Genomic DNA, 12,428 nt, shown 5'->3' on the forward strand with positions numbered 1-12,428 from the left:
CTAATACAGTAACAACTAGCCACTCTGGCTAGTGAGCACTTGAACTGTGGTATGAGCAATAAGAAGCTTTATTTCATTTTAATTAATTTAAATTTAAAAAGTGACATATGACTCTTGTTTATGGTATTGAATACCATATCCAATACCACATTGGATATCATACCATATCCAACACCAATAGCACAATATCCATATCCAATACCAATAGCACAGGGTTAGACTATTATGTTTTTCTGCACAGTTACTTCATTTGGAAATAAATCTCAAATACACAATACTTAACCACAAAAGGTCTGTATGCATAAAGAGCATATACGGCAAAGCTCATAGCACTTTCTATTCCACAAATTCCGTCAACAGAACAGATATCCCTCCTACTGTCCAAGGCTTATACATCTGCCTGAATTCTCAATTCTACTCCTCTTAAACTTTCTCAGGGATCTTGCTCCAAATAACCACTTCTTCCTCTCTACAAACTTTGTTTTCTACACATTAATATGCTCTATTCTCTCTCATCTTAAAGCTAAAACCAATCATCCTCTCATCAACATACACCCGCTTTTAGCTACTGTCCCTCTTTCCCTGCACTAAATTCACTCACCACTTAACTCACTTCAGTCTGACTTCTGCATACACAGCTGCACTCAAGTTGCTTTTGCTATTTTCACCCAATGCCTACACACTTGGCAGGCCTTGTATTTCCATATGTGACATCATCCTCTACTAGTTCTGTCTTTGCAGCCTATCCTTCATGGTCTCCTTCTAACTACCAACTACCGGCATTTGGCTATCCCACATGCACCTCAAATAATATATCTGATGTTGAAACTGCTTCCAACACATTCCTCCTTTTCATCCTCTTTCTCCCTTTTCCCTTACCATCCACCACCTGGTCATTAGGTCCCATAGATTCTTTCTCCTAAATCTCTCAAATCCAGCCTCTTTACTTTCATGGGCCTTCATCATTATGCCCAAATCACAATATTAATCTTTTAACTGGTCTTCCTGCTTCAAATCTCTGCCCTCTTCAATCTCTCCTCAATTCAGATGCCAGAGTGATATTTCTAAAGCATTTGCCTACCTAAACTCTCAGTACCTGCCCATCACCTTCTGATTAAATTCCAAATGCTACGGACCCTGCTGCTTTCTTTGAATTTATGTCTTGCTTTTATACCACATGAATGGTATACCAGAATGCCGACTCTTTATACACATACTGTGTTCATGATACCTCTGTGCTTTTTATTAATATATATGTTCTGTTGATTCTGCCTAGAATATCTCTACTGTCTGAAGCCAGCTGCCCTTCAAAGTCCAGGTTAATTGCCTTTGTCGCCTCCAGAAAAGCTTCCCTGACCACCACCTTCCTTACAATACTTTTTTGCATACCTTTATCATTTTCCTTAGACTACACACGGTCTTCTAAACAGATGACAATTTTACTGCCATGCTTTAGAAATGGACTTAATAGACCCCTCGCTCTTCTATTCTCTATCAGAAACAAAGGCTTCAGATAAATTATACTTTATTATTCCTCAAACCTTTAATTGGCATATAGCCACAGTCTTGAATAGCACTCACTAAATCATTCATCACAAACACTTTATTAACAAGTTTCAATCCTTAAAATTAGACGAGCTATGATGCCTTAAGGAGATTTATTTTCAAGACTGAGGTAGGCATTTGTTAATATTTGCTTTCAAAATATTCAAGATCACTGTTGCAACAGTTTCTCCTAAGAATGCTTAGGGCCTTGATTGTTCTTCTGATCAAGTATTAGATCACAACTCTTTTTCTTTTTTCTGAAAGGAAAATCTGCACTCTGCTGCCCATAGATATTTCCTACAAAATAGAATGGGACATCTTTCTATTCGGGCACATTAACTGGCTAGCTTCCTCAAACATACTAAAAGCAGCATGGTTAGCCCCACCTGCTACTAAAATCAATAGGTATAACTGACAGTGTGGAGTATCAGTGGAATACGGGTGTGTAACCCATAAACATTAGGCAGGACATAAAAGCTGAGCCCTAAAGTCAAACTCCTAGTGTTTACATTTTAGCGCTGACTGTGGGCAGGTGTCTTAGCCTCTTTGAACTCCGTCTCCTCTCCTACAATATTTGAAAGCCAAAGCTTCCTTAGATAAGGCTTAATCACCATGGACTGTCCACTTGCACTGGGCTGGTTCACTTCAGCACTGCTTCTACTGAACTGAGCCAGAAGCCAGCTGTCTGCCTACCCTGAGAAACCTTACACCTTTGCTAGCTCCTACAAAAAATATCTTTAGGACCCAGAGAGGAAAGTTCTCTCAGGTCTTAATGCCAACCATGACTCTGTTTCTTCTGTTTTATAAACTTTATCATGTAACTAATAGTGTTTCACCTCTCTGATCAGCCGCTAGTGTGTTCAGAACCATCTCTAGGAAGTGAGGAGGTCCTTAAGGGCTGTATCTAGTAAACTAACTTTACCCTTCACTTTGTTTTTCCTTCTCTTCATATTGATTTTTCTCATTTTTCCAATTTTTAACATAGGTATTTTTGTAAGTCATCCCAAGGCTTTTTGCGTAACAAGGTAAGAGATGAGCTCTCCATCAGATTACGGGCCCATGAAATGCAAAAGTCAGGTTTGCGTTTCCTCCTCCCTGAGTCGGGAAGATCCCCTGGAGGATGGAATGGCAACCCACTTCAGTATTCTTGCCTGAAAGAGCCCATGGACAGAGGAGCCTGGTGGGCTACAAAGAGTTACACACTACTGGGAATGCACATTCATTTTTGTAAGCCATTCCAAGGCTTTTTTCGCAATAAGGTAAGAGATAAGCTCTCCATCAGATTACGGGCCCATGAAATGCAAGATCAGGTCACTTTATCTATAGTCTCCAGCACCTGAGCATGATTACATGCTTTGCAGGTACTCGATAAATATATTTTTTGAAATTTTCTTTTTCCCCTTTGAACAGCATTGCATACCTTAGTCACTCAGGTTTATTCAGTCAATCCATGTAACAGGATTTCTTGAATATAGAACTGAAGGTCAGCAAGGCTGATAATGCCAAGAATACAGTTTATCCTTTGGTGTTTTCATTGCAAATTTAAGATAGTTCCTTTATAAGATCAAGGTTTTGTGAACCAGTCTAAGAACCTCATCTCATTTACTTCAATAAGAACACACCCGATAAATATAAATTGATATATAAACCATTAGAAAGCAATGGATACTCAGGACATAGATCAAAAGCATTTACCTTTCATGTGTTAACTGATAAATAAAATTTTAACCTACCAAGGTGAAGTGCACTGAAACAGATTTAAGGACCACACGGTCCACAAGCGTGCATACCTGTCACATCATCACTGTCCCAACAACGCCGCTGCTCAGCCAGCTTTTGCATCCGTGTTCTGACTGAGGAGGCTGCAGCTGCTCCCAGTCTTGAGTTCGGCCCGCTCCTCACACCCAGCAGTGGTGCTGAGGCTGGGGCAGCCAAGGAGTCACTGACACCAGCGGGTGCCTGAGACATCTGTGGCTGAGCCTGAGGGGACACAGGCCTCGGAGAACAAGGTTTTGCAGACGTTGACTCAACCGGCTTTTCATTTTCCACATCAGAAACTTCTACTTCAGTGTTGTCAGAACAGCGTTTTTTGGATGGTGATTGTTTTGTGCAAGATTTCTCTAGGTTAAAAAGGACAAAAAATTAAAAGTTCTGAGATTCTGCATGGCATGAAAATTTTTAATGGTAGGTACAAATGAATAAAACGCTAGTCCCTCTGTTCCTTTAAATGATTTAACTCACAAGAAGAAATATGTAAAATTCTACATTTTTCAGTAACTTGGAAATCTGACATGAGAGATTTCTGTTTAAGCAAGCATATAATTCAGCAGTTTAAAAAAACCTGAATGAAAAAATCTTCAAATAACATCCTCAAGATGTATAATGTTCTTTGTGGTCTTCAGACACTAGGGAATAAAAAGTACGCACACAGAATAAGCAAAGCAAATGTTCTAAGGGATTTTAAAGATCATACAGTCCAGTTACCACATTTTTAAATAAGAAAAATCAAGTCCAGAGAAATCGAGTTACCTGCTTAACATGACACACCTGAGCTAAGGGTAAAAACAAGCTTTCTGCTCTTAAACACAATTCTTCATGAACAGTAAACAAGAGTAGAAGGACACCTGGCTTGAGGGTTAGGAGGCAGAGAACCAAAAGACTGACCAAATCATCTGACAGTACCAAGCAAATTCATCAACTCCAGTGTTTCACAACATTTTACATTTCAAACCTCTATGAACACTTATAAAACGAATTAAAAAGTCCTAAAAGAAAAAGGAATGATCCAAACACAAGGAATAGAATTTTTACCCATGAATGAGTTCTACTATACCTCCTATAAAACTAATCCTTTAAAAGGTAAGAATGTAAATTCCATTTGAGGTCAGTTGCACTGTCTGTCTAACCAAGTGTTCTTGTTCTGGCAGTAACTGAAGTATCATTAGTGGGAAGTCACGATTGCCCTCATAAATATCAATCTAATTAAATAATACATCATGAAACTTTCCAATCTTCTGCAACTCACTTAAGGGTATATTTTAAATGAACTAAGCTAATCCTTTTTTGGAAGTGTTCCTATTTAACATGCTTCACTACCTGAAAATACAGAATGCTTTAAGTTTACATTTCTTATATGAAACAGTAAATATTTCCATTTAAGCATCAAAATACAGTTCTAACCACTAGTTTTCAAGTACATAGTACTCAATATCTGAATGCATAAAGCTGTGCCACAGTGAAGAGACCTAGACTAGAGCTAGATCTCTGTTTTCCCATGTAATATATACGGTATTCCCTCCCTTCACGATGTATTAACATACAAAAAGAAATTCTCATTTTATGGTTAGCTTACAAAATGGTTGGGAGCCAGCACTACGCCCTCATCTCTTTTGTAATATTGGTTTTGCCCTCTGTAATATTATTTTTCTATGTGCATTTTAAATGTCTACTAAGGAACATTATCATCTCCAGATTATTCCAAAAGATTAAACCAGGTGACTGATACAGGCTGAGGACGCCAGCATTTAGGAAAGAATAAGAAAGTTTCCAGGTACATTTGAGTTTGTTGCAGGAGTTGTTGTTTGTTTTAGTTGCTATATTGTGTCCAACTCTTTGTGACCCCCATAAACTATAGCCTGCAAGCTCCTCTGTCCATGGGATTCTCCAGGCAAGAATACTAGAGTAGGTTGCCATTTCCTTTTCCAAGGGATATTCCCGACCTGGGGATGGAACCCATGTCTACTGCATTGGCAAAAGGATTCTTTACCACTGAGCCACCAAGGAAGCCCCTCTTGGGGTAGATGAGGGTGTTGGTGGTCAGTTTTGTTTCTATTTAATTTCAGTAATTCTGTAGATTACCAACCTATACTTTGTGCCCAGCCTGAGGGACGTGGTTCAGCAGACAGAGGATGAAAAGACTCGTGATATTTCAAGCATCTGCAGGCAGGCCTGCCTTTTGTTGCCCTGTTCACTTAAGAGGGGTAGAGAAACTCAACACTATGGCCAGTGTAAGTGCTCCACTGCTCCCGTAGTATCCTTCCCTTAGAGCTTTTAATGATACTTTTGGAATGAGGAAAATAAAGTTCAACCAGTTAATCTGAAATATTTGTTAGAAATTCTGCTCTCGCCCAATAGGTTCCAGGCCTAATATAATAGGCCTGGAATAGAATAAAAGGTTGATCTTTCCCCTGGAAGCTATTACATTTGTCTCCCAAAGATCTTGGTCTTCTGCAGGAACAATAAAGTGTTTGGCACTTATTTGCATTTTGAAAACTGCAAATTCTACTTTCCCCACAAAGCCTATTACCTTCGCCACCAGATATGGGCTGCTGGTTACTTGCTTCTGAAAGTGGCTCCCTGATCCGCTTGGCGTGAGTCAGAGACCTTGCTGCTGGGATGGGCCGCTCAGCCATTTTCCTCTGGAGATTCTCTCGTCTGGCACGGGTTCGCTCAAGCAGTTTCTACATAAACAATACACCAGAGCATTAAAGCATAAGTTTAGTCAAAGGTTCACAAAACTTCAGATGCCTTCTCAAATCACTAATTGTCTTCAAACATGTACAATAACAGTTAAATACATTTCAAAAGTCAAACTCTCAGTAATTATGATTCACCAAATGAGTATCGTCATGTCAAAATTTGATTAGATATAATATGACCATTATAGGGGGAATGAAATGTGTTAAGTTTATTGCATGAGATTTTAAATGGCCACAGACTTTTTTTCTGCTTCTCTCAAAAGGTATTTGAATCAGGCTGGCTTTATGATTCACTTTGACTGTTAAAATATGGCTGAAGTAATACTGTGTATGTGACTTCCAATCCCAGGGTTCAAGAGGTCTTGCGGTTTCTGTTCTCAATCTCTTGGAACACTGTCTTCCTGTGAAGAGGCCCAGGTTAAGCCTGCTAGAAACATGGCCCAGCTGACAGCCAGCATCAATCCCCAGACTTGGGAGGAAAACGATTTTAGACCAACCAGTCCCAGAAATTTCTATATGACTGCAGACTTCTGCATGATCCCAGGGGACACCAGAAGTCCGGCTCAGCTGAACCCAAATGCTAAGCCACTGAGTCATGGGAAATAACATGGTGGTTGTTTTAGTCACGATGGTAGGCAGAATAACAGTTGCCTAAAGAAAAATCAACCTAAATATTTTTATGTTTTATTTAATTAAATATCCATATATAATAAAAGTTTTAAGTTGAAATCTTAGTATTCCATAGAATCATGAATATGACTCTTTTCAAACCCCAAAATATGCTCCTATTGGAATCAATGTAGTATAACAAACACAAAACCCTGAAAACAATTCATTCTCTTTGAACACAACCAGAGAAGGCATGCAGATTACTGGCTGGAGTATACCCTGTCCTGCAAACACAGATAAAGTAATTATTGCAGACTAAGGAATTTAACTCCATCTGACCTTTTTAATTGCTTAATTAAGCCAGAAAAATCACTTTTTAAGTCCCTCTGAATATGAAAAACAAGAATGAGCTTATCTTAGGCATGATTTCTCATTGAAACAAATCTAAATGCTATGTCGCTGAAAGAGTAATTTGTGAGCCAAATGCCTTCCAAAGCACAAAACCTTTATCCTTTAAGGTCTTCAACAAACTGGAAAGTGGCAGTGTTATACAAATTCATATATATCTGATAATTTTCCCCACAATAAAATATATCATTCCTAAGATACAAAACGAGCCTAAATATGTTTATTCATGGACACAGCCACATTCCATTCTGGTCAGTTAGAATACTTATGAGTCAGTATATTTTCAGTTACCATGAGCAATGGGTCAAAAGAATGAGGTTTTGCAATTCAAACATACACAAAGTGTTCTATTGTTACATTAGATTCAAATTTTTCAAGATTAAAACAAATTAAAGTAGATAAGCAAAAAAGTTCCCTAATCTGTAATATAAAACTTATAGATACCAAAGATTATTCATGTAAAAGAAGTGATATATCTAAAATACATAAACTCAACAGCTACAGAAATGTAAGTTACCCTTCCTTATAATAGTGTATCAGGAATTTAAGAGCTTTTTTTATTTATAAGGTACATTCCTTCAAATATCACACCTCCTCCTTCAAATAATAGAGGTATTAAAAGAAATTAAACAGTGCAATTACTAACAATCAGGAAATAAGATACTCCACATGAAGGGATCTAAAATAACTGAAGTATATGGTCCTTAAGCAATTTCTGCCCCACATCCCTCAAACCATTTCTGACAGAATTTTTTTCTGGGAGATATTACTGATTTCCTACCTTCTTAAACAAAGTAGACTCAATAACAACTTATTATTTTCAAAATGTTCTAGAAGCATTCCTTCCCTGGTCATCATAGAGAGTTCACTTAATTCTGGAAAATTAAAGAAACTCTATCCAAAACAGTGATAGCATGTTTGTCCATTTACATCACAAGAAAAAAATGTTTCATATATTTTAATTGTAGCTTTTTCTCTTTTAAAGTTCCTACATGGAAAGTTCTGACTTGACACAACTAGCTGTGGATTTCCTGTGCTAACCTGGGGTGACCATCACCATCAGCAGATCTGCAGACTAAAATGCTAATATTGACATTATGAGTAATAAATTTATGGCTTTAAATCCACCTAACAACAAATACAAAAAGAACTTCCCAGATAGCTCAATGGATAAAGAATCTGCCTGCAATGCAGGAGACACAGGAGACATGGGTTTGATCCCTGGGTCTGGAAGATCCCCTGGAGAATGAAATGGTAGCCCACTCCAGTATTTCTTACCCGAAAAACCCCATGGACTGAGGCGTCGGATGGGCTACAGCCCATGGGGTCACAGAGTCGAATATGCCGAGCGACTAGGCACAGCAAGCAACAAGTACAACAATCACTAGTGCTTAGACAGGACTTAAAGTACGTTCAGTGTCAGCATACACTAACTCATTTCATCTTCAAATATGATTTGTTAAAATTCTGTTTTTACTACTGTTTTAGAGATGAAAAAATTCAGGTAGGGGTTAAATAACAAGCCATAGGTCACACAGCTAACGAGTAGCAAGGCAAAATTAAGAACCAGGCTCCAGAGTCTGGATTCTTAACTGCTTTGCTAAAAACTACAGCTTGACTAAATCTAATTGTTCTTTTAAAAACTTATCATCAGTAGAACTGATGATAATTCATATGGTCAACACTAACTTTTTAATGCTATTAGCTGATCATAATAATAAACATGTGCCTTAACTGCTAGCTTATCCATAAACCAAGATGGATTCTTTATCTCTGGTTGGTCCACGAAGAACATCAGGAACACATGGTCCTATGAACTCTGTCTAGATGCTGGTTCAGACTGCAAAATCGTGAGATATTTAGGAATAGTTGAACACTGACAATGCTTGATGATTTTAAGGAACTGCTGTTTATTTTTTAGGTGTGATAATAGCATTATGATTTTTTTTAAAGTCTTTAGTGTTCAGTGATGAATACCTATGTATTTATGTATAAAATTATATGCCTTCTAGAATTTGCTTCCAAATAATTCAGTGAGAGGGATAAGAGGCAGACACAGTAAAACAACATGGCCATGTGTTGCTGGGCAATGGATGCATTATGCTTGAGATTTCCTACAAGAAAAGAATATTGCTAAAATGTTCTAACAGTTACTCCTTCATTTAATTGTCTGTAAAACAATTTACACTGAATGGCTCTCTTTCACATCAATTCAGCAGACCGTTATTGAATTGTGCTTGATGTTACAGAAACATCTCTCTGAACAATTTCCTACCTTCATGAAGCTTACATTCTAAGAGAAAACATGTTCAACAGGTGCATATAAATGCAAGTGAGATGTGTATTGTGAAAGGTGATGTCCCTCTGAAGAAGGGGAATCAAACTGTGAGCCAGAGGTCAAAACAAAGTTTGCCAGGCAGAACAGGCAGGAAGACCAAGTGAGCCAGACAGCACCAGTGACAACAGGGAGGGGAACCACTGCACAACAGCCTTGCCTGAGGAAACAAGAGTTTAGGATGGTTGTAGCTACAGTCCATGGGGTCGCAAAGTCAGACACCACCGAGCACAGCACAGCCTTTCTCAACAAGAGTTACCAGGAGAATTAATCCTTAAGGCCCTGGCATTAATGTAATGAATTAGCATCTCTCCTATGCCTACAGAATGGCATTGTTAAGAATCACTTTTGGGAGAAAAAAAATCTCTTCTGGGAAAACTGAGAAAAACAATTTCTCTCAAATAATTATCTGTGTTCTACGGTTCTGATAAGGAACTCCAGCTGAGAAAGTCATTTTAACTGACTTTCAATTTTCTTTTCAGACGAGGAACAGTTAGCTTCACTGTACAAAAATGTTATGAATGCTATAATTAAGCACCTAATCTTTGGAACCATTTCAAATAGTTCACTCACTTCCAATTAAGGAAAAGATGTCAAAGCTGTTGATTCCAACTGCAACCGGTCTAACTTCTCAAAATATAAAACACACACACTAAATCACACATATTTCTGAGCTGCACTCTAAAATGAAAAGTTTCTTTCAACTGAGATTTGTACCAGTTCAGAATAACATTTTTAAGTAAAATGAAGTGCAATTTTCAGCCAACTTTCAAAATGCTTTGCTCTTGTCAGTTACTTAGAAACATAAAACTATTGAGAACAGGAAGAGCTAATATTTTAAGGAATCTTAAGTTGTAACATAATATTTCCTTTTTAATTTCAATGTAAGTGAAAAATACATGGCGAACCACCAGCTCTATTCCCTAAAGCTAATACAAAAATGTGCTCAGGATTTTTCTGTTAGAATATTCAAGGTTAACAAATTGATGTGTATCCCTGACATGACTGAGAATTTGGAAACAAATACTGTTGTGTTTGAATACAAGTAAACTCCAATTGCTAAAACTTTTAATATCTTAGACTTAACAGAATTGTAACTACATTAAAAAAAAAAAAAAAAAAGAGTACTAATACTCCATTCAAGCTTTTCAATCTAGTGTAGAGAAATTTTTAGGCCCACTTGGCAACAACTCAAAAAGTAACAGTTTGACACTTGCACAAACACCCTAAAAAAAGAGGAACTGTTCTTGAAGAAAAGGTAGTGGACAACTGGCCACACGAAATTCCCGAGTGTGTCAACGTACATTCGCAACAAAAGTCAAAGCTAGACAAATAATCGACACGGTAATGATGTAATTAATTCATATTTAATTTCCAAAGAACAAAAGATGAGTTAAGTCCTGCCTGCTATAATGTTATGCCCCATGAAAGTGAAAGAAAGTGAAGTTGCTCAGTCGTGTCCGACTCTTTGCGACCCCATGGACTGTAGCCCACCAGGCTCCTCTGTCCATGGGATTTTCCAGGCAATAGTCCTAGAGTGGATTGCCATTTCCTTCTCCAGGGGATTTTCCCAACCCAGGGATCGAACCCGGGTCTCCCTCATTGTAGACAGACACTTTACCGTCTGAGCCACCAGGGAAGTCACTATCCAAAACAGGTTTCTTTTTTTTTTTTTTTTTTAATCGTGGGCTGTAACTTTTGACTTGAACATATTCAGCTAGCAATTTTCCTTTCAATTAGTGTCAACCTCAGGTATGAATCGTCTTTGCTAGTTAGGTAAGCAATAGAAACTGAAGAGAACTATTGACTTCATAGGAATGGATGCAATGGTCTCAGGCAGCGGCTTACATTTTGCTGTCATTTCGTTCACTGCATTCTTAAAGGTATGGAGTGGAGAAGGGAATGGCAACCCACTCCGGTATTCTTGCCTGGAAAATTCCATGGACAGACCACGGGATCGCAAAGAGTCGGACACAACTGAGAGACTATTAAATGCACGGCTCCTCTGCGAGTTACACGAACCCCGCAAACCGCATTCCATTCCATTTCCAGGCGGCGGCTGCACACACAGCACTGAGTCACTTGGCCACCCGACTCCACCCTGCAATATCCCGGCTTTTACTTCCAAAGGGCTCTGTTTCGTCAGGCCCCCACCGCACCCTTGGAAGACCCAGGGGTCCACTGCAGAGGGATGTGCAATAACCGGGGCTGACAGGAGGTCTTTTCACTACTGCTACTGAGGACGGACTCAAAACTTTCCCCGCAGAGCTTCCTCTGCAGGATAAGACCAAGGCAACCGCGGACGAACTACAGCCACAAGAGAAGAGGGAACCCGCCGCACCCTCCCAGTTCCAAGCTGGACCCTCGCACGCCCACTCTGCGCACGCGCGCGCACGCGCTCTCCGGCCACTGGGCCGGGAGGTTGACAGAGGTAGGAAGGGAGGGTGGGGGGCGGGCGCCGTCATGGCTGGCTCTGCCCGTAAGTTTTCTCACCTCGGTAAACGGGTCCATCGTCCCGGACTTCGCGTGTCGATTACGAGACGGCCAAAACGGTGGTTCAAATTCAGAAAAAGAAAAGTGAGTGCCGGCTCAGTGTGTCACTGGAAGAAAAGAAGAAGGTGGTGGGGAACTCTCCCAAGCTCCTCTCCTCTTCCCCACTGCCTCCGAAGTCCGACTCGGCCTGCAGCGGCGGTTCAAATTTGAATTTCAGCGCCCGGACCCGCGCGCATGCGCACGGGCGGGGCGGGGGGCAGGGCACGCCTCTCCTGGCCCTGGCGCTAGATCACGTGGCCTCGCCGGGGCTGGGAGGTTCCCAAGGGTGCCTTTGCCGGCTTAGTGACAGCCTGGCCCGGGCGGCGGGGATGCAGCGGTAGGTTCGGCTCTCCAGTGCATCAACTGCCTCCTGGCTCAAAGCCCCACCCCCAACGCTCGCAACACCCCACCCTGTTTAAGCAGATCCCTTCACACTCCTGTGCCTGGGCGTTCCTGCTTTCCTTCATTCCTAAATCTAGGATTAAGGCCCCTTCTGTTTGGAATCCCACTGGACCTTTGAA

General features: G+C 40.0%; 1 protein-coding gene across 3 annotated transcripts in view; it reads right to left on the reverse strand.

The window, feature by feature from the left end:
- The window catches only part of ANLN (anillin, actin binding protein), a 53,291-nt gene extending 41,358 nt beyond the window's left edge, over nt 1-11,933 (reverse strand). For all 3 annotated transcript variants that reach the window (XM_068972700.1, XM_068972699.1, XM_068972698.1), the window contains exons 1-3: nt 11,869-11,933; nt 5,852-6,005; nt 3,336-3,665 (exon numbers count right to left, since the gene is read on the reverse strand). In XM_068972700.1, the coding sequence (XP_068828801.1) occupies nt 3,336-3,665; nt 5,852-6,005; nt 11,869-11,886 (502 nt within the window). In that variant the 5' untranslated portion in view covers nt 11,887-11,933. The remainder of the gene's footprint in view (nt 1-3,335; nt 3,666-5,851; nt 6,006-11,868) is intronic.
- Nucleotides 11,934-12,428: the final 495 nt, after the last annotated feature.

Source organism: Capricornis sumatraensis, chromosome 5, assembly GCF_032405125.1.
Source record: "Capricornis sumatraensis isolate serow.1 chromosome 5, serow.2, whole genome shotgun sequence".
NCBI classification, from domain to species: domain Eukaryota; kingdom Metazoa; phylum Chordata; class Mammalia; order Artiodactyla; family Bovidae; genus Capricornis; species Capricornis sumatraensis.